Source organism: Physella acuta, unplaced genomic scaffold (genome assembly GCF_028476545.2).
Source record: "Physella acuta isolate Inbredline_101_S28 unplaced genomic scaffold, ASM2847654v3 ptg000531l, whole genome shotgun sequence".
NCBI lineage: Eukaryota > Metazoa > Mollusca > Gastropoda > Physidae > Physella > Physella acuta.
The window spans coordinates 573,955-597,500 of NW_026732050.1; the positions used below are offsets into that span (position 1 = coordinate 573,955).

Consider the following 23,546-nt stretch of genomic DNA (forward strand, 5'->3'; position numbering starts at 1 on the left):
TTTATCGTTTTTCTTTGCACTGAAATGACAAGATTAAACTCTAGACAGTTGATTAAAATTGTTGTTTATGTCACGAATTACACCGGCAATATGAATCGATCTAAGCTAAACATGTACAAAAATATATACAAATATATACCTCAGAACATACTCCATATATATATATATATATATATATATATATATATATATATATATATATATATATATATATATATGTATATATATATATATATATATATATATATATATATATATATATATATATATATATATATTTATTTATTTATTTATTTATTTATATATGTATGTATATGTATATATTGGAAGGTTGGTGTTTATCTGTTTACTTCCACAAAGTCTTGAGAGTTTTATTTGTATCAACTGTAAACAATTTGACCTATTGTATACGAGACGGAGAATAAATCAGTACAAAACAATGTATAAGCAGCAGGCGGTGTATTTTAGGTTCTCGTCTTCTAATCGCAAGACGCCAGGTTTTTTTGTAAACAAGCTTTACCCCCCTTGAGCTCGCGCTAAGGTAATCTCGTAACAAAGTGTTCTGGGTGTACACTTTCATCTGTTTCGTTGAGCGCTATGCTTTCAGTGTCTCATATGTTTTACTTCATTATTGTGTACCTACACATTTGGTAGTGTGCTACCTTAAAGATATGAAGGTGGGTCGTATACTTACAAATCACTCCAGTCCACACTCAATATTGTTCTCTTCTCTCACTCACTCAAATACAACATCTTATTTATTTCCTTAACTTATTCTCTTCACACACTCCTTACATTCAACTCTAACCCCCCATAAACTACATTAACCCTACCTCCACTCCCTCCCTCCAGTCCCTCCCTCCACTCCCTCCACTCACTCCACACACTTCATCCACTCCCTCCACTCATTTCATCCACTACCTCCACTCCCTCCTACCACTCACAAAATCCACTCACTACCTCCACTCACTCCACACACTTCCTCCACTCCCTCCACTCGCTCACTCCCTCCCTCCCCCAACCAACTCCGTTCATTTACTAGACACACTTCCTCCACTTCCTCCACTCGCTCCCTCCACTCACTCCACTCCATTCATCCACTACCTCCACTCACTCACTCCACTACCTCCACTCACTCACTCTACTCACTTCATCCACTTTCTCCACTCACTCACTCCCCCCACTCTCTCCACTCACTCACTCCACTCATTTCATCCACTACCTCCACTCCCTCTCTCCCCTCCCTCCACTCCCTCCACTCCCTCCACTCACTCCACTCAATTCATCCAATACCTCCACTCACTCACTCACTCCCCCCCACTCTCTCCACTCCCTCCACTCACTCACTCACTCCACTCACTTCATCCACTCCCTCCACTCACTCACTCCCTCCACTCTCTCCACTCCCTCCACTCACTCACTCCACTCATTTCATCCACTACCTCCACTCCCTCCCTCCACTCCCTCCACTCACTCACTCTACTCACTCCCTCCACTCACACCCTCCACTCACTTCCCCCACTTACTTTCTCCACTCCCTCCACTCACTCCACTCACTCCCTCCACTCACTCAGTCCACACACTTTCTCCACTCCCTCCACTCCCTCCACTTCCTCCCTCCACTCACCCCACTTCCTCCACTCCCTCCTTCCCTCCTTCCCTCCCTCCACTCCCTCCTTATACCGCCCCTCACACAAAAGAGTCTACAATGTAAACGAAAATAGAATATAAAAAATGGCTACCGATCAAAATATTAAACTTAGCCTTCATATCTTACAACGAATATTCGCCACATTAATAAATAAAACATTTAACTACATAGACCAGCATGCTTTAGCCCTAATCATATTTACACGGGCTTTGTATTATGTCTTCAGAAGTCTGGTGGATGAATTTAAAGCTTCAAGTCGCCTTCAAGCGTAAACCATGGCTAATGCCAATTTCCTTGGCAAACAAAATATTTCATATTCTTTTTTAATCCAGTATACAGGTACCCGCCCTCCACACGCCAACGCACACATAATCACATACTCACTTACCCATACACACATACGCTCCCAAACACATGCAACCATAACCACCCACAAACCACATGCGCAAATACACAAGCGCGCATCTCGCCCAGACACCCTCTAGCATCATTTTCTATAAATACGGGTCTATAAATTTAGGGAGGCTTTTAACATTTTTATGTTACATAAACATTAAAGTGACATCAGATGAAATGTAGTACAGTATGTATTTCAGTAGCTTTAGGTTTTAGTTCAGCAGGTTGTAGTTCTGTAGGTTTTAGTTCAGTAGGTTGTAGTTCTGTATATTTTAGTTCAGTAGGTTGTAGTTCTGTAGGTTTTAGTTCAGTAGGTTATAGTATTGCAAATTGTAGTTCTGTATGTTTTAGTTCAGTAGGTTGTAGCTCTGTAGGTTTTAGTTCAGGAGGTTGTAGTTCTGTATGTTTTAGTTCAGTAGGTTTTAGTTCTGTATGTTTTAGTTCAGTAGGTTGTAGTATTGCATGTTTATTGCATCAAATTCTTTTAATTTCGATGTGGACCATAATCTCTTGCACTAAAACAACATTACAAAGGACGCAGCCAGCAGAGTTTCTTCCAGGCATCTCTTCGCCCCCCCCCCCCGCCCCTCCGAAAAAAATTCTACCGCCCCCCCCCCCCCCCCCCCGAACGAAATGAAATTTATATAATTTATATAGAAAATATATACTTTTAACAGTGCCCCCCCCCCCTGAAGTAGGTCTACCGCCCCCCCCCCCCCCCCCGAAAATTTCAAGTCCCCCCCTCCGGAGAAAAAAGTCTGGAAGAAACACTGGCAGCCAGGACTATAGTAATTTATGGATTTTTTTTTTAAATAGACCCAGTGTTAAATGATCATGTACAGCCTATATAGATGCAGTGTTAATTCTACACTTTTCTTTTGCTTCGTATCATTATATTTTTAACCTCAACTTGACGAAAGTAGTCGAATTCTAAGTTTAGCTGGGCTAATTCGCAATAAAACCATGAATTTCGTGAGGTTTAAGTTTCAATAAAAAACAACACAAAACTACTTGTCTAAATCTTCTGATCGTCAGTGTCGCGACACGATGTAGTCTAGACCACTCGAGCTGTAGCCCATCTACATTAGAATAAATCTAAAAACCTGCCAGACATTCTTTCAACAAGTCGGCGTAAGAGGACATTTGCAGAAATGTTTCATCGTGGTATTTTTGGTACAGACCATTTATTTAAAATGGTTTTTGTGTTCATCTTCAATAAGTGAAGGTGATTTTTTTCGTTTTCCTTTCAATGCAGTTTTTAGGCCAGTTTTTTTTTCCCAAACTTTAGTCAAAGAACCTCCTTTTGAAAAAAAAGTTGTCTCCTTGAAAAACAAGAAACGTGTTTGGCCTCATTTGAGATAAAGTGGGAGTGATCTCCCCTAAACTTTCTCGAATATACTCATGTAACACTAAGGGGGATGACAACACGGGTCATAGAAATGATTTTAATCAATTTTTAATTACTTAAACTTTTAAAAATAGAATAGAATCTCGTAGAAAAAAAAAAGAATTGCGCACAAAGTGAACAGCAAACAATAGGTGTCGTTTTTTGTTTTTTTTAATATCCTATAAATCTGACAATCTGTCATGACAGCCGACCATTTGAGCGCTCAACATTTGAACTATAGGCAATCTGGACAATGGTCTCCTTGTCCATGGACTTCTAGGCACGTGTCTTTTAGGGAAATACCTAATGCTAAAGAAATGTATAGTGAAAACAACTATTTCAATTGTAAAAAACAATGTATAACTCCAACCGAAGATATCAATCTGGTGAAATAAAGTACAGAAATAACGCTGTACTTTACACCCAGCTTTCCAATAACCCAAAGTTGTATTTCCCAAAGCTACAATTGGAAGATGTCAAAGTCCAGCACTGACCACCCGCTTGAATGTTTATCACCACAGAGGGGGGGGGGGGGGACTTGTCTCGCCTCACCACCCAGCGCCTGGGGACCAGAGCTGATTTCATTTCGTCAAACTAATGGCTGGGGGTCAGAGTTCACGTACTCTACTTGTCTGTTGGTACCTCACTGGGACGTCCTAAGACCCTCACTGTCACCAACCCACCCCACATCCCCCGTCTAATGTCACCGCATGTTTTAAGATCCGCTTCTAACAACAGGAACTGACCTTTGCTTTAAAACAAATCCGCCTGTGTAATCCCAAGCGAGATTCGTGTTAGCATGTACTCTAATATTTTACGGCAGCCTGAGGAAACAGGGTTTAGAGTTGTCTTCACTTGATTGTATCTTCAGTCTAAAGTGTGAATGTCCACTAACGGCACATTCTGACACAAGTCTACTGTGTAAATGTCAGACATTGACATAATTCTACTTTGTTATTGTCAGCCACTGACACAAGTCAACTGTGTTAATGTCACAATTTGACATAAGTCTCCTGTGTAAATGCCAGATACTGATATAAGTCTACTGTGTCAACGACGGATATAAGCTTCTCTTAGTTTTATAACTAGCACATGTCTGTTCTGATCTAGACTCAGATAAATTGTTTCAATAGCTTTTCTTACTTTTATAACTAGCCCATGTCTGTTCTGATCTAGACTCAGATAAATTGTTTCAATAGCTTCTCGCCGTCTGTCGCTGTAATGTACAGCCCATGACGTAACTACCGCCCTGGGGTCCAGGTGGCGCCTCTGTCCTAGCATGGATGTCTGGCAGATAGGATCACTCAATCAGGCAACTGATATCTGATTCCATGGAAATCTGGCCGTCATTCCCAGGTCAATAGAAACTCGTCGCTCAGAGACCGTGTAGACAAAACGCCACTACACAATGCGAAAACATTTGCTCATGAATGCTGATTTTCTGCTTCCTTATTTCATTTTATATCCTTTTTTACTTTCTCGTATATACGAAGGATAGAGAAAGTATTGTAATCGTGCACAAAAATCACTTGAAATTTTAACAATTTTCACCATATTACACCTCAGTCCTTCATCGCACCCGAAGTATAGAGGACTTATTTTAATCGGGCAAAAATTATCAATCCAGATTTATCAAAATTAAGAGCTTTTATGCGTAATCCAGTCTGAAAAACTGGGCTTTGCAATTCTGTCCGTATGTTTGTGTGTCTGTCTGTCTGTCTGTCTGTCCGTGTGTAAACACGATAACTTGACTACCGTTACAGCTAGGTTGATGAAATTTCATATTTAGGTATTTTATCAAAATCGTTGATCCGTATCAACTTTTGAGCAATTTCCGATAACCGGAAGTGGTACTTTTTCTACTTTGAATTTTTCAAAAGCCTATAAGTTGAGTACTATTTCAGATAGATAAATGAAATTTCACCTGTAAGTATAAGATCTAATTCTCTACCTTCTATCAAATTTTGAGTAATTTCCGTTGCCCTGAAGTACTAATTTACGCTACTTCAGATTTCTCAAAAAACTAATGTAAATTTTTAAAGTACTAATAATATTGCGCACTATTATGCACTTTTTTATTTACTATTTGTTTTTATTTTTACGAGGTGGATATATATATATATATATATATATATATATATATATATATATATATATATATATATATATATATATATATATGTGTGTGTGTGTGTGTGTGTGTGTGTGAGTGTGTGTGTGTGTGTGTGTGTGTGTGTGTGTGTGTGTGTGTGTGTGTGTGTGTGTGTGTGTGTGTTTGTGTGTCTGTACGATGGAGAAGTGTGGTTGCGCTCCAAGCTCCACAAAGGGTTAACATCAATCGTTATAAAAATCGGTTTTCGTTTTTTTAACCGCTCTTAGCCGAATTAAATTATTATATTATTATTGAGTAGTAATAGTTCGCATCAATATAAATAAACTACAAGATTGTAAACATTCTCAAAAAACATTCGTTTGGTGAAATCCAGTTCGACTCTTTCAAATGCTACGGTCATAAAACCAAACACAGTATTTGATAAAGTATGTTTGTATTTGTGCACCAATTTTACAGATTTGTACAACACGCATTCAACAACCACGCCTAGCAAACGAGTTTACATCACTCCTCCAACCTGATCGCGACTTTTTACTCCCTTCAAAAGAAATGTCTTGCCAGCACGTGCCTTAACATCCACCCCCGCCCCCCCCCCCCCCCCCCCACTCCCCTCAATACACCCACAGCTCACCACTTCGCGACACTCGTACAATTTGAACGACCAATATTTTTTCTTGGCTGCGATCTCCGTCTTTTAAAGTGGTAACAATGACATCCATAGAACTTTGGTAAGTTAACAATGACATCCATAGAACTTTGGTAAGTTAACAATGACATCCATAGAACTTTGGTAAGTTAACAATGACATCCATAGAACTTTGGTAAGTTAACAATGACGGCCACAGAATTTTCTCCTGCGTAAAATAACGAGGCTCTCAAGCTAATTGTGAAAACCTTTATCCAGACAAAAAAAACTATTTTAAACACCACCTACAACAAGAATTCTAAAATCCGTCTCCGACTAAAATGTATTTTAGGTGCTCAGTTATTTTAGTACTGGCAACACAAATGACTCATTTACTGAACGTAGGCGATTTGAATGTCCGTAGGCCATTTGACTGTCCTTAGGCCTATTGACTAAAACCGTATCCCCAGTAGCATTAACTGGCTGTAGGACGCCCATCGACCGTAGGCCCATTGAATGAGTGTAAGGCCAAGGCCTGACCGTATGCCCATACCATTATATTACCGTAGGCCGCCATTGACTGAAGCAAGGCACGTTGACTGACCGTTTGCCCATTGACTAACCCGAGCCTCATTGACTGACTGTAGGCACATTGACTCACTGGAGACGCATGTTTCAATAGTTATTTTTAACATTTACACAGCCTTGTTCTTTGTGCCCCATCATTTGTCTTATTCTTAATACGGCAGTTCTGTTCTATATCAAACGACCTGTTCTTTGTTCCAAGTATAATGACTTGTTCCCTTTTCTAAATCTCCTAGCACGTTCCTTGTTCTCAATCTGAAAACTTGTCTATTATACCAACCGGCGTCCCCGACAACCTCCCCCCCCCCTGTGTTTTAAACCCGCCTGTCACACAAGAGCTTGACAAAAGAAAGTATTCCCGGCTGTCGGCGCCCACCAATTAGCGTAATGATCTGTTGACTGACGTGGCCGTCTGCTCAGAGTGTTTGTACTCCTCCGCGACATTGTTCAAATGTCCACTTTTTGTCGTCCTCGAACCAAAGTCGTGGTGAGAGGATGGCGGCTCGCAGGCCGGTTAATTGTCTGCTGGTCACCATTAAATGGTGACTGATCTTACACGTCCTTGGTATGTGGTTCTAAAGCTGCTTGTTCTGTACCTTGTTGCTTTGATGGAGTCCTGAAGACTCGCGACTAATGCTTTGTTCGTTCGGCGAAGTCTTAAAGTCGCGCATTCTTTGCCACGTTCATTTAATGAATGTTTTAATTAAAATAGCTGAAAATAGTTATTTGTGTTGTACTCTGGTTCTTTTAGTTACAGGGGATCTCAGTTTTTCAGCCCAACTCACAGGCACATACACACACACACACACACAGACATACACGCACACACACATTCATTATGTAAAGAGAGGAGTGTTGGGCCAGTATTGGCCTAGTTCGAGTATTGGCCTAGTCCGAGGATCGGTCTAGTTCGAGTATTGGTCTAGTCCGAGTATTGGCCTTGTCCGAGTATTGGCCTAGTCCGAGTATTGGCCTAGTCCATATATTGGCCTAGTTCGAGTATTGGCCTAGTCCGAGTATTGGCCTAGTCCGTGTATTGGCCTAGTTCGAGTATTGGCCTAGTCCGAGTATTGGCCTAGTCCGTGTATTTTCCTAGTTCGAGTATTGGCCTAGTCCGAGTATTGACCTAGTTCGAGTATTGGCCTAGTCTGAGTATTGGCCTAGTCCGAGTATTAGCCTAGTCCGAGTATTGGCCTAGTCCGAGTATTAGCCTAGTCCGAGTATTAGCCTAGTCAGAGTATTGGCCTAGTCCGAGTATTGGCCTAGTCCGAGTATTGGCCTAGTCTGAGCATTGGGCTAGCCCGAGTATTGGCGTAGTCCGAGTATTAGCCTAGTCCGAGTATTGGCCTAGTCCGAGTATTAGCCTAGTCCGAGTATTGGCCTAGTCCGAGTATTGGCCTAGTCCGAGTATTGGCCTAGTCCGAGTATTGGCCTAGTCAGCTATTTGTCCTCTAACATGTTGTTGTCACTGACTCTAGAACCAGCTCACGGTGGCTGAAAAAAAAACAGCCCTGGACATTGTCCAGCTACAACTGGAACGTGATTCATCCAATGATCCAGGGATGAAATAGGAAATTATTTCAACAAAGCCCACGTGAAAAAAAATTAAACTGCTGATCAATTCTTTTTTTTTTTAAATGTAAATTAGTTGAAATGGAATGTCGCTAAAATCTTCCAATTAGAAAACAATTATGATTGCATTGTTTTAAACCAAGTTCCTATGGTGTGCCTTCAGTTCTGGTGATGTTGTAATGTTTTAAATGGTAAAGGAAAACTTAAAAAAAAAGGTTGTTGTAGTCTGGTACATACGAGGATGATGCCGTCTGATACTAGCTAGTCTACCATTTGAATTGTTATACTTGTCGTTTTCTTTACGAACATTGACATTTTTGTCTCCCTTGGTTCCGTCGTCTGCTGGGCGTGAATGGAGGGGTAGTGGAATGACGTGATTTCCGGTGACAAAGGTCAAATATTCTGTTAGCGCTGCTGGACACTGGTTCGAACTTTGACCTTTATATTACCAGCTCAGCGTGGTCAGCTAACAGATACATTTTTTTATTCCCTTCCGGGGATGAGGATCATGTATGGCTTGGTGAGACAAAAAAAAAACAACCTTAAACTTCCTAGTACTCGCTGTTTAGAAAGTTGGTTAAATCTATGGCTTAGTGTGATCAAACAAAAACAAACCATAAACTTAACTAGCACTAGCTGTTTCTAAAGCCTCCACGTTAACTGTCAATAAAAGAAAAATCGAATCCCCTTCGATTGACGTGAGCTGTAGATGTTAAATAATGGGAAATCATGGGAGAAAATGTATGATTTGATTGATTATCTGTGAGAAGCTTGGATAACAGGGAGAAAGCTGGAGATACTAGCCCAGGACAGATGCCTGGAATGTTCTTGTCAGCGGCCTATGTCCCAGTAGGTGGGGGGGGGGGGGGCAGGCTAACATAACCTATTGTCTGTGACTTTTTCCCCGGTGACTTTTTTTCAATGACTTTTTGTGTCTTTCTTTTTTTTTTCCTATTTCAACAGTGGTTTTGCTTTGGAGGCTTTTTTTATGTCGACATTTAGACTGTGGGGCGATATTTTCCTTAGCCAAAAAATGGTTCCGTTGAAATTAATAGCTTTAGGATATAGATGAAAAAATAAACAAAGGCTATGTAGGTCATAGTTACATGACTGATCCCTCACTTAATGACAATATGAAACTTGACTGGATTTAGTAGAAGTCCTCAGCTTATGTGTGGTGTGTGTAAGATGTGTCTGCTTGGTGATTGATTGTATATTGATTTTGGTGTTTGATTGTATATGGGTGTTGGTGATTGATTGTATATAGGTGTTGGTGATTGGTTGTATATGGGTGTTGGTGAGTGATTGTATGTGGGTGTTGGTGAGTGATTGAGTATGGGTGTTGGTGAGTGATTGGATATGGGTGTTGGTGAGTGATTGTATATGGGTGTTGGTGAGTGATTGAGTATGGGTGTTGGTGAGTGATTGTATATGGGTGTTGGTGAGTGGTTGTATATGGGTGTTGGTGAGTGATTGTATGTGGGTGTTGGTGAGTGATTCTATATGGGTGTTGGTGAGTGATTGTATATGGGTGTTGGTGATTGATTATATATAGGTGTTGGTGATTGATTGTATATGGGTGTTGGTGAGTGATTGTATATGGGTGTTGGTGAGTGATTGTATATGGGTGTTGGTGAGTGATTGGATATAGGTGTTGGTGATTGATTGTATAAAAGTGTTGGTGAGTGATTGGATATAGGTGTTGGTGATTGATTGGATATTGGTGTTGGTGATTGATTGTATATGGGTGTTGGTGAGTGATTGTATATGGGTGTGTAATTAGTGGTGCTCTTGTTTTTTCTATCTGACTGTTAGGTTCACTGTGATTGCTCTTGTTTGCTGTGTGACTATTTAACTATAAGGCTATGTATAGGATACATTTTGTATGGCTTTGTTTGAGTACGTGTGTTGTGTATGTTTAGTGCATGCTTGTTGTGAGCTTGGTCTGTAATTAGTCGCCGTTGATGATCATTAGCGTTCGGGATAGTATCTGATTGTTTTTCTTTCATTTGAGGAATTGGGCAAACAATGTTAACGTTTAAAAAATCTCGAATTTCTACATGAAGGCCAACACTCTCTCTTTTAAAAAAATCTCGTATTTTAGCGTAAAGACCAAAATCCTCTCGTCCTTGTAAATCTCATCTTTTAGCGTTAAGTACAATCTTTAACACATGAAACCGCTCTGTCATGTTGACCCCAATAAACGTTAAGCCCTGGCTAGTAGTCCGCCGCCCAGTGTACAGCTATAGCCATGTACTCTAACCGGACGTGATCGTACTTTTCCATAAGACAAGCATGGATTTGTTGGACACCGGTATATATTTGTTGGCCATTTTTACTGCTGCAAGCAGAGGTACGTTTTTTTACAAACTTTTATTTAACTCACTTCCTCTGTCGACAGTCTGTCGACATTCTGTCTGTCGTCAGTCTAGATGGAAACGCAGGAGTGAAAATTCGGACAGTTCTACTTGACCGATACGATTCACAGTTGGCACGTGGGTCAAGACATGAAGACAATGCAATCTGAATCTAAATTTGACTTAATTGGATGCCTAATTAATTTTTTATGAATTAATTAAAATTTGGACCGAATTAGTAGGCATATCTATCCAACCACACCACATACGTCATCACGTTCAATCGCTGCGCCATCACCTTCAGTAGGCGCGCCATCACGTTCAATAGACGCGCAATGGTTTTTAGTCATGTAACACTTTTGTAAATAAAACATGTAAAGTACTGAAAAAAAAATTCATAAAAAACGTTTTAATAACAAGCTTTTATGTAATGATGCACTAAAAAGTAGAAAATAAATTATACACTACTATTTAAATTACTATAAAGAAAAGCGTGGGTCTCTTCTCAAATATTAGTAAAGGTATCCAATAGGTACTAAAGTACTAAAGTGACCCACGCTTTTCTTTATAGTAATTTAAATAGTAGTGTATTATTTATTTTCTACTTTTTAGTGCATCATTACATAAAATTTGTTATTAAAACGTTTTTTATGAATTTTTTTTTACAAGCTTTTATTTAACTCACTTCCTGTCGTCGCCAGTCTGTCTGTCGTCAGTCTAGATAGAAACGCAGGAGTGAAAATTCGGACAGTTCTACTTGACCGATACGATTCACATTTGACACGTGGGTCAAGACATGAAGACAATGCAATCTGAAACTAAATTTGACTTAATTGGATGCCTAATTAATTTTTTATGAATAAATAAAAATTTGGACCGAATTAGTAGGCATGTCTAGCCAACCACACCACACGCGTCATCACCTTCAATAGCTGCGCCATCACGTAATGGCTGCGTTCAAAAACCATTGCGCGCCTACTGAACGTGTTGTTCAGTAGGCGCGCAATGGTTTTTAGTCATGTAACTCTATTGTAAATAAAACATGTAAAGTACTGAAAAAAAAATTCATAAAAAACGTTTTAATAACAAGCTTTTATGTAATGATGCACTAAAAAGTAGAAAATAAATTAAAGACTACTATTTAAATAACTATAAAGAAAAGCGTGGGTGTCTTCCTTAACATTAGTAAAGGTATCCAATAGATACTAAAGTGACCCACGCTTTTCTTTATAGTTATTTAAATAGTAGTCTATAATTTATTTTCTACTTTTTAGTGCATCATTACATAAAAGCTTGTTATTAAAACGTTTTTTATGAATTTTTTTTTCTTTCTGTTTATCGCTTGTTGGTCAAATTACTCGGCGGCTATGGTATCCAACTGCTGATGCTAATATATATATATATATATATATATATATATATATATATATATATATATATATATATATATATATATATATATATATATATATATATAAGTTACAATGCTAATATGTATATCATGACGTTTCGTGATTAGTAAGTTTTAACATCGTAATGCTGATATCTAGACTTTGATATCTAATTCCTGACATTTAGGTATTGACATGCACATGCTGACATTTGCAGATTGAAATCTTTGTACTGACATCCAAGGCCTGATGCTATCAGAGTGTTCGATTAGTAGAAATGTGAAATGGTATTAAAGAAGATACGAAACAAAAAGAACACAAATTAGTATTAGATATTAAACATTATGATAGAATTGTATTTACTAGATACGTTCAAATACAACATACACGTACACTCCCAGTTTAACGTAATAATAAGTAACAACATAGATATCAATTATATCATACCGTGCGATCACTTTTACTTTTAGACATGTTTGATTACATCTCTCTAATTAAAAAAAAAACTGCCAATCACATTTATCCAGTTTTAATTACATCTGTCAATTACAAAAAAAATATATTGCCATTACTTTTATAATATTATCTGTTATATATTTTTAAAATGTCTGGCAATCTTACTGAGTCATGTATAATTACATCTCTCCAACTAAAAAAAAAAAGCTTGCATCATGTTTTATTTTATTTGGTGGGAGTAAAAGCGTGAAAAAAACAATCATGTTTAAACTTTAATCACCGTCTAATTTATGTAAGGTTGAGTCTGCATTCACTTTATTTTTAGATCCTATAAGGGGCGTAATTCGTTCTGATATTGAGGGTTGTCATAGCAACCGTCGTCTTCGCCATACAGTGGAGGCGTGACGTAATTTGCATTGTAACTATAAATACCCTTACCATTTACTGCATACCGCTTACGGTAAATCAAAATACCGACGATGCCCACGATGAGAGTTAGCAGAAGTACGACGGGTACAACAACGTAGACGTATACCGGGGTGTCGGACCCCGTGGATCGTTGTTTAACGTCGCAGTTGTCCTCGTCGGAGTTGTCCCCGCAATCGTTGAACCCATCGCAGACATCGATCTTGTTCAGACATTTCTGGTTTTGACAGGTGAAGTGTGTGACTGCGCATGCCCGCGTGGGAGTGGGATAAAGTAAACATCCGGTGTTGGTCTCGTCTGAGTCGTCCCCGCAGTCGTTGACCCCGTCACAGATTTTGGTCAGGGGTATGGGCTTCAGGTTGTGACAGATGAATACGTCTGGTAGTGAGGGTGTTGTTGTAGGGGGTGGGGCGTGGGTGGTGTCGTGTTTGTTAGTGGAAGGAGGACGGCTGGGGGTATCAGTGGTGCCATTAGGGCCAGATGATGATGGTTGGTGGTTTGGCGAGCTTCTATGGGTGGTACTTCTTATTTTAGAAGAGCTGTTTGGGGCGCTACTTGTTATTTTAGGAGAGCTGTTTGGTGCGCTACTTGCTATTTTAGGAGAGCTGTTTGGTGCGCTACTTGTTATTTTAGGAGAGCTGTTTGGTGCGCTACTTGTTATTTTAGGAGAGCTGTTTGGTGCGCTACTTGTTATTTTAGGAGAGCTGTTTGGTGCGCTACTTGTTATTTTAGAAGAGCTGTTTGGTGCGCTACTTGTTATTTTAGGAGAGCTGTTTGATGGGCTACTTGCTATTTTAGGAGAGCTGTTTGGTGCGCTACTTGTTATTTTAGGAGAGCTGTTTGGTGCGCTACTTGTTATTTTAGGAGAGCTGTTTGATGCGCTACTTGTTATTTTAGAAGAGCTGTTTGGTGCGCTACTTGTTATTTTAGGAGAGCTGTTTGATGGGCTACTTGCTATTTTAGGAGAGCTGTTTGGTGCGCTACTTGTTATTTTAGGAGAGCTGTTTGGTGCGCTACTTGTTATTTTAGAAGAGCTGTTTGGTGCGCTACTTGTTATTTTAGGAGAGCTGTTTGATGGGCTACTTGCTATTTTAGGAGAGCTGTTTGGTGCACTACTTGTTATTTTAGGAGAGCTGTTTGGTGCGCTACTTGTTATTTTAGAAGAGCTGTTTGGTGCGCTATTTGTTATTTTAGAAGAGCTGTTCGGTGCGCTACTTGTTATTTTAGAAGAGCTGTTCGGTGCGCTACTTGTTATTTTAGGAGAGCTGTTTGATGGGCTACTTGCTATTTTAGGAGAGCTGTTTGATGGGCTACTTGTTATTTTAGGAGAGCTGTTTGGTGCGCTACTTGTTATTTTAGAAGAGCTGTTTGGTGCGCTACTTGTTATTTTAGAAGAGCTGTTTGATGCGCTACTTGTTATTTTAGAAGAGCTGTGGGGTGCGCTACTTGTTATTTTAGTAGAACTGTGGGGCGCGCTACTTGTTATTTTAGAAGAACTGTGGGGTGCGCTACTTGTTATTTTAGAAGAACTGTGGGGTGCGCTACTTGTTATTTTAGTAGAACTGTGGGGCGCGCTACTTGTTATTTTAGAAGAACTGTGGGGTGCGCTACTTGTTATTTTAGTAGAACTGTGGGGTGCGCTACTTGTTATTTTAGAAGAACTGTGGGGTGCGCTACTTGTTATTTTAGAAGAGCTGTTTGATGCGCTACTTGTTATTTTAGTAGAACTGTGGGGCGCGCTACTTGTTATTTTAGAAGAGCTGTTTGGTGCGCTATATATATTAGAAGTTTGGTGACCAGATTTCGTAGTCGCTCTACTCAATGTACTTATCAAGTTGCCAGTTTGTGTAGTTGAGAATGTTACAATGTGTCCTGTTGTCTTGGTCGTGTAGAAAGATTTTGTTGTGGCTTGGCCAGGCCTTGAAGTTTTGTGGCCCGATGTCACTTGCTGAGTAGTTTCGGGCCAAGTCGGTCTTTTGTGGTAGCTGGTGGACAATGTTTGAAGCCTTTGGGTGGGGCGGCGAGTGGTGGGGGTGGGGCGGCGAGTGGTTGGGGTGGGGCGGCGAGAGGTGGGGGTGGGGCGGCGAGTGGAAGGGGTGGGGCGGCGAGTGGAAGGGGTGGGGCGGCGAGTGGTGGGGGTGGCGCGGCGAGTCGTACGGGTGGGGCGGCGAGTGGTACGGGTGGGGCGGCGAGTGGTACGGGTGGAGCGGCGAGTGGTGGGGAAATGGCGGCGAGTTATGTGGTGGACAAATCTGAATTCCCGCCTTCGATAACCTGGCTCATTAATCTTATTAGCCTGATCAGGTGCTAAAATGTCATGGCTGATAATTGAAGGCCCAAGTTTGTGTACCATGTCCGTGAACCCGTGACTGGCCGTGTTGTTCTTGACTTGTCCAGCGGGATTCAGAGCTCGCAGGAAAGTGGAGTCATGGCTGCCTAGTCTATCGAGAGCGTCCACATTGGCGGATGTGTGGAAGACAAGCACAGCACAAAGGAAAACACTTGCGAACATGTTCACCTGCAATCAAATGTTCTAATATAATATTTTATAACAGTAGCTTAGGAGTCAATTAAAAGATACACAATTACATTGTAATATTATCATTGGTCTATTAGTGGCTATTTAGTTGACTTTTATTGTCCCATTAGTGGCTATTTAGTTGATTTTTATTGTCCCATTAGTGGCTATTTAGTTGACTTTTATTGTCCCATTAGTGGCTATTTAGTTGACTTTTATCGTCCCATTAGCGGCTATTTAGTTGACTTTTATTGTCCCATTAGTGGCTATTTAGTTGACCATCACTGAACCATGAGTAAAACACCAATGATCGACAGAACACTTAAGTCTCTAAGTTTCGACTTAAGCAACAAATACACACATGTATTTTTTAAATTGTTTTTTTAGCTTGTAGTCTTGTTTTACCATTGCATTGGGAACTACCCCCCCCCCCCCTACACACACACATAAATAAAATGTAGACACGTTGTAACAACAAAACTCTCAGTGCCCTGGCTATCAATTGTAAAAATGATGCTCAGAATGTTATAAGTATCAGTACACATTTTTTGCTAAATGAAGACAACATTTCCAAAATTGTTATGTTAACTAACTACCTATGTAGTTTGTTGTTGATGTGTTCGACTTTGAGTTCACTGTTTAAGACAATTGAATAATCAACCAGAAAATACACAAGCCTTTGATTAGGCACTTTAGTTTTGGAGAAAATTAAATTTAATGTGTAACATAATAATACATTCAAACAAAATCGTATTTTTTCTTGCAAATAAATGCAAAACAGCCAGCACATATACACTGTCATCAATTATTCTTCCGTAATGAAGGGTGGCAACATCCATCAACGTGCGCATCTAGATGTTAATCTAAGTTTTCAAACGTTACATCAAAATGTATCTCCGCCTAATTTTTTAAGCTGGCAAAATGTTTTTAATTTAATTACGAATCAATAAAATAGGGAGAGACAACATGTCTATGACATACAAGGCTAGCGTAACACTGACACACAACTGAATATGTCTACATTTAAATGACAATTATATTACTGGAACATTGAGTGCAAAATATAAAATATCAACTTACTTAGAGAATATAATATAAAGACGTGGCTGCTAGGATCTTCTGCCAATTTCATGAACACGCCAACTTTGGAAACATGTTTACATTGTTCTACGTTTGGTGAGATAACCTCTGTTAAAACTACGCGGTTAAAACTGTAGGTGTGTTAAAATTAGTTCTAATCTGGATAATGAAGATATCGGGTGATATCGGATCACGTTTTGAAATAAAAACTTTTATGTAAGCGTCGTGTCGATAACACGATAAAACTCTATTGTGTTCGTTTATCTGTCTGTAACACATCAATAACACATCAAATTTATCTCTATACAAGACATCAATTGTACATGCGATTTGTCTTTCTCTAACACATCAATAACACATCGAATTTATCTGTAAACAAGCCATCAATTACACATGCGATTTGTCTTTCACTAACACATCAATAACACATCAAATTAATTATTCTTTAACACTTGACTAAGACATCAAATGTTACTTTCTCTAACATATAAATGACACATTAAATGTATGTTTTTTGTTATTTTGTCGAACAGTATTCATCTTATGCTAACTAATTAATACCACGTTAAAGGCCTACAAACAAATTATATATATATGTATATATATATATATATATATATATATATATATATATATATATATATATATATATATTTATATTTATATTTATATATATATTTATATATATATATATATATATATATATATATATATATATATATATATATATTTATATTTATATATATATTTATATATATATATATATATATATATATATATATATATATATATATATATATATATATATATAATATATATATATATATATATACTAGCCGTCCCGGCCAGGCCCTGCTCTGGCTTCTGTGAAAAACCTTTCTGTTAAAGACCATTACCTGTGTGTTTAGTAATCATCATAAACCCGGCATTGCCCACCCAAACCACAACCAACCAAAACAACAAAACGCAAACAAAACGCTAACACTATTACAAATACAAACGAAAACAAAAACCTAACAACAAACCCAACCACAACCACAAACACCAATACAAACACAAAGAAAAAACAAACAAAAAAGCAAACGAAAACAAAAACCTAACAACAAACCCAACCACAAACACCAATACCAACAAAAAAAAACAAACGAAAAAGCAAACGAAAACAAACCAAATCCAAACGCAAAACCAACCAAAAACACAAATACAAACCCAAACAAAAAAACACAAACAAAAACGAAAAAAGAAAGAACAAAAACGAACCAAATCAAAACGCAACCACTAACGCAAACCCACCTAAACACAAAGAAAACACTAACGCGAACATAAACGCCCGGGGCGGAATCACCTGTTTTAGCTTAATGAACGACTATAGTACCCCAACTTATTCATAGTCTTTTGCACTCACTTAAACGAACGCGCCTGTTTCAATTTAATGAACAATTTTAATACTCCAAGCTTATCCGTAAAATACCTACAACATTTGCACTTGATCAATCCCCGCTAATTATGTAATTATTTTTTTTCCCAACACCAAAACAAAGTAATTAAAAAGTAAATTATTTTCCACAAAATGCAATGGTTTTATAAAGGGAAGTAATTTTGTTTTCCTAATTTATCAAAGGGAAGTAAGTGCTATAGGACTAAATAAAGACATAATTAGAATTTTTGTAAAAGATGATATTTTTTTAAAACTTGTGTTTAATGAACATGCCGACAATTATTACTATAATTTGAAAAATGAAAATTATTTCCCAACACTTTCAATAGTAATTTTTTAGCTCATAAATTTAGACAAATGCGCACGATAATTTTCTAACACTTAAATTCATCCAAGACCAACGACAAACATATGCATTACATACAGAACTCAGCTTTATATATTAGATAATATATATATATATATATATATATATATATATATATATATATATATATATATATATATATATATATATATATATATATATATATATATACATAAACAAATATTCATACATATATATATATATATATATATATATATATATATATATATATTTATTTATATATGACAATTCTTAGCAGACAGATGAATAGTTGACTTGTATATTACGTAACACAGTTGTCTCCGATTGTGCGGGTTGTGGGAGTACATGTTCAGTGGTGAGTTGTCGTCTCTTGAATAGTCCTTTAAAATATGGAGTACCCTTTATTGTGTTGATTTCCGTGCTTTTGCTCCTTATTTTGACACCCCCTAGGCTGTCGTCCTTTAAGTTGTCGCCCCTATGTTGTCGTTCATTATATTGTCGCAAATTAAATTGTCGACCCTTAAGTTATCAACCTTTGAGTTATTGCCCTTTGAGTAGTCAATCCTAAGTTGTCGCCCTTAAATTACCCCCCCCACCTCTAAGTTGTCGCCATTAAATTACCCACCTCTAAGTTGTCGCCCTTAAATTACCCCCCCCCCCCCCCTCTAAGTTGTCGCCCTTAAATTACCCCCCCCCCCCTCTACCCTGTCGTACCTTAAAATCTCGCTTGCCACTGCATGTTATTGTCAGTCTTGCTAAAGACTACTTGAGAGTAAGCTGGTGGTGGTTCGCTGTTGGGGTTGCTGCTGAAACCGGTCGGCATAGAGTCGCTGCTGGGGTTGATGCTGGAATCGGTTTGTCTATTAGAAAGGACGACGATGTTCTCACGTACAGGGCGCTGCTTTCTCAATAAACACGCGCGGATACAACAAAAAAGGATAATCAAGAAAAAAACTGCACCGAACAACGAGCCCATTATGATGCCAAGCAACTTTCCATCGAAATGGTCCCAGCTGCGGTAAGAAAATGTATGTATGTAGGGATAAGTATTGATGCGAATGGCACGGGCCTGTATTTCAGAGCTTGAGTTGGCTGACAGAATCGTTGAAACAGGCAGATTGACGGAATAGTTCGCTGAAAGAATCGTTGACTCATCGGAAGAATGGTTCGCTGAAAGAATCGTTGACTCATCGGAAGAATGGTTCGCTGAACTGACCCTAGCAGGTAAACGTCGGTTGCTGGACGAGAGGTTGGAATGTTCGAGAGAGTGAGAGACGTTTCTGGAACCGAGCAGTGCTACCAACATTTTGGACGGTCTGGCAGGTGGTGACGTCACGTCACACGAACACGCCAGCAGTCGTAGTGCTAACACGCAGATGATGTAGAGTGTGTTCATTGTTGATTTTGTCGTCTCAATAGTCACCTACAGTGGCACAATAATAATGTTTAGAGTATGTATATATATATATATATATATATATATATATATATATATATATATATATATATATATATATATATATATATATATATATATATACATATATATATATTTATTTATTTATTTATCTACTTCTAAATATATATATATATATATATATATTTATTTATTTATTTATTTATTTATTTATTTATCTATTTATAAATATATTAATATATGTTTACACACACACACATATATATAAATATATATATATATATATATATATATATATATATATATATATATATATATATATATATATATAATTTTTTTCAAAATATTGATCTTACCATGTGAATTGTAATTTCTGAAATTAGCTTGCATCATACGGTTGGGTTGTCTTATATGCTATAAAATATCTCTATTATTATGACGTTACTGGATTCTCCATGTGTTATAATTACGTAACTAAGTGAACGCAGACGTCAAACGTATATGACTAAACGATAACCAATTTTATCTCCTTTAAAACGCGCACATCCAAAATAAAAATAGATGCGATAAGATTGCAGCTATTGCATGACTGTAGGCCTAGTACGCTTTATTTTCTATTTTAAAATCTATATTGGATCCATGCAACATTTATTTATAGAGTAATTCAAAAATTATTTTTTTTATAGAACTGAGAGGCGCAGCGTCCCTTCCCGGCGCCCAGGGACAAACTTCCGATTTGAACCCCCCCCCTCAAACTTTCGATTTGCAGCCCCCCCCCCCTCAAACTTTCGATTTGCATGCACCCCCCTCAAACTTTCGATTTACACTCCCCCCCCCCCCCACCCCTCAAACTTTCAATTTGTTTTTCCTACCCATTTTGGCACCCCCCTAAGGTCGGCGCCCGGGGACATATGTCCCCCACCACCCCCTCGCTACTACAAAAATCATGGATTTGTTACAAATCTCCCGAATCTGGTGGTCAAGGGAGGTAAACACCAGCCGGCACTGCACGTGATGTGATATGTTTTGTGCCATCAAACTCACATCTTATTAGAAATGTAGGATCAAGAAAAAACTTTAATCTGGGTGTATAAACGTTTGTCAAGCCGCTTAAAACAAGGCGCCCTATCAAACTCTGCTGACAGATCATAGCGAGGCGTCTTCTGTAATTTAGGAGTGAGTTCTTTAGCGTTTCGTTTAAACTTTTATTTTCACACAAAAAAATCAGTACAGGGCAATGTTTTTATTTTTTTCAGCCAATTTTATTTTAGATAAAAATATCTTCTAATCAATTTTTTTTTATTATAAAAACTTTTTAAAATAGGGCTTGTATATTTTTATGTCGCTTGATTGAGTTTCGAATGACGGTCTACAACATTTAATTAGTCAAACAGCAAACACGGCTTCGTGTTTTGTGAAACAAATCAGACGTTCTTCAGAGTTTCTTCAGTTTCTTCAGAGTTTATTAATAGTTTCTTTAAAGTTTCTTCAGACATTCTTAAGACATTCTTCAGAGTTTTTTCAGACATTCTTCCGACATTCTTCAGATTTTCTTCAGTTTCTTCAGAGTTTATTTACATTTTCTTTAGTTTCTTCAGACATTCTTAAGACATTCTTTAGATTTTATTCAGAGTTTCTCCAGAGTTTATTTAGAGCTTCTTTGTAGTTTCTTCAGACATTCTTAAGACATTTTTCAGACTTTCTTCAGACATTCTTCAGAGTTTCTTTAGACATTCTTCAAAAGACTCCTGATTTATTGATGTTTACTGATATCAAATCATGTAGTTTTTGACAATGAATGGTGTGGTTTCATGACAAAAAATAATGTGGTTTCATGAGACGGAATGGTGTGATTTGATTACATCAAATCATTTGGTTTGATGACATCAAATAATGTAGTTTCCTGAGACCGAATGATGTGGTTTCATGACATACGTCAAGTGGTTTCATGATATCAAATAATGTGGTTTCATGAGACCGAATGATGTGGTTCATGATATCAAATCATGTGGTTTTATGACATCACATAATGTGGTTTCATGAGACCGAATGATGTGGTTTCATTATATCAAATAGTGTGGTTTTATGACATCAAATAATGTAGTTTCATGAGACCGAATGGTGTGGTTTCATGAGACCGAATGGTGTGGTTTCATGAGACCGAATGGTGTGGTTTCATGACATAAATCATGTGGTTTTATGACATCACATAATGTGGTTTTATGAGACCGAATGATGTGGTTTTCATGACATAAATCATGTGGTTTTATGATATCACATAATGTAGTTCATGAGACCGAATGATGTGGTTTCATGACATCAAATCATTTTGTTTCATGACGTCAAATAATGTGGTTTCATGAGACCGAATGATGTGGTTTCATGAGACCTAATGATGTGGTTTCATGAGATGGAATAATGTGCTCTCAAAACCTAATTAAAACAAAAACGAGAAAGACGATCTTCGGATATTAAATTCCGTGGCAGCTGGACTTGCCCGGAATTAGGTCACACGTCAAAGTCAAAGGCGGTAAACCGACAACAACGACAGCCAGTGACGTCACTGGGAATGACATGACTAGTCATTACTGAAGGTGAAGAGAGGAATCAAATTTCTCTTGGAGTCAGTTTTTTAACGTCCACGACACAGCCGCGTGGACAACTTTGAAAAGCGATCAGATTAGATTTTGTTTTCTGTGTCTTTTAAGTAAGCCCAGCTATTTGTGTCTAGTCATTGATTTCTTGGAACTAGGAAAACGATTAATTTGTTGGGTGGAGTCTCAATTTTAGGGAAACCCATTAATTTGTTGGGTGGTGTCTCAACGTTAGGAAAACCCATTAATTTGTTGGGTGGTGTCTCTACTTTAGGAAAACCCATTAATTTGTTGGGTAGTGTCTCAATTTTTAAAAAAACTATTTATTTCTTGGTTGATATCTCAACTAGGAAAACTCATTAATTTGTTAAATGGTGTCTACACTAACAAAACCCATTAATTTGTTGGGTAGTGTCTACACTAACAAAACCCATTAATTTGTTGGGTGGTGTCTACACTAACAAAGCCCATTAATTTGTTGGGTTGTGTCTCAACTTTAGGTAAACCCATTAATTTGTTGGGTGGTGTCTCAGTTAGAAAAAACCATAAATTTGTTGGGTGGTGTCTACACTGAAAAAAAAGCCATTAATGTGTTGGGTGGTGTCTACACAAACAAAGCCCATTAATTTATTGGTTTGTGTCTCAACTAGGGCCAGCTCAGGGGCCAAAGCCTTCACGTGACTGGCTACTTCACTCGGAGTGTGGTCATTGGTCAACCGACCTGGTACTTACATAAAGGTATATTGTTGAAATAGTAGAGACGTGTATTTGTTTTAAGGAAACAAACTATATTCAGTTGTTTGTTTGTTTTTATTTGCATTACATATTAGTAAAAAAAATTGTTCAAATGGACAAATTTTCTTCGAGGGTTTTGCTTAATTTTTTACTTTCTCGTATATACGAAGTAAAGAGAAAGTCTTGTAATCGTGCAAAAAAAAATCGAGATTTTTGCAAATCTCGACGTTTTACACCTCACTGATACGGAAAAAACATAATTTTGCAATCTTGTCCGTAGGTCTGTGTGTCTGTCTGTCTGTCTGTCTGTCTGTGTGTGTGTGTGTGTGTCTGTGTGTAAACACGATAACTTGAGTACCGTTACAGCTAGGTTGATGAAATTTCATATATAAGTATTTTATCAAAATCGTAGATCCGTATCAACTTTTTAGCGATTTTCGATAACCGGAAGTGGTA

General features: G+C 38.0%; 2 protein-coding genes across 2 annotated transcripts in view; one reads left to right on the plus strand and one right to left on the minus strand.

The window, feature by feature from the left end:
- LOC131945191 (neuroglobin-like) overlaps positions 1 to 23,546 on the plus strand; it is a 94,254-nt gene that overhangs the window by 39,989 nt on the left and 30,719 nt on the right. The gene's annotated exons all lie outside the window — the stretch shown is intronic.
- On the minus strand, positions 19,054 to 19,762 carry LOC131945190 (uncharacterized). Its single transcript, XM_059306217.1, has one exon. It carries the CDS (start codon positions 19,738 to 19,740, stop codon positions 19,060 to 19,062), a length of 681 nt encoding a protein of 226 aa, XP_059162200.1. The 5' UTR covers positions 19,741 to 19,762; the 3' UTR covers positions 19,054 to 19,059.

Coding starts and splice junctions, on each gene's coding strand:
- LOC131945190 (XM_059306217.1), bottom strand. CDS start 19,740: ATGAACACACTCTACATCATCTGCGTGTTAGCACTACGACTGCTGGCG.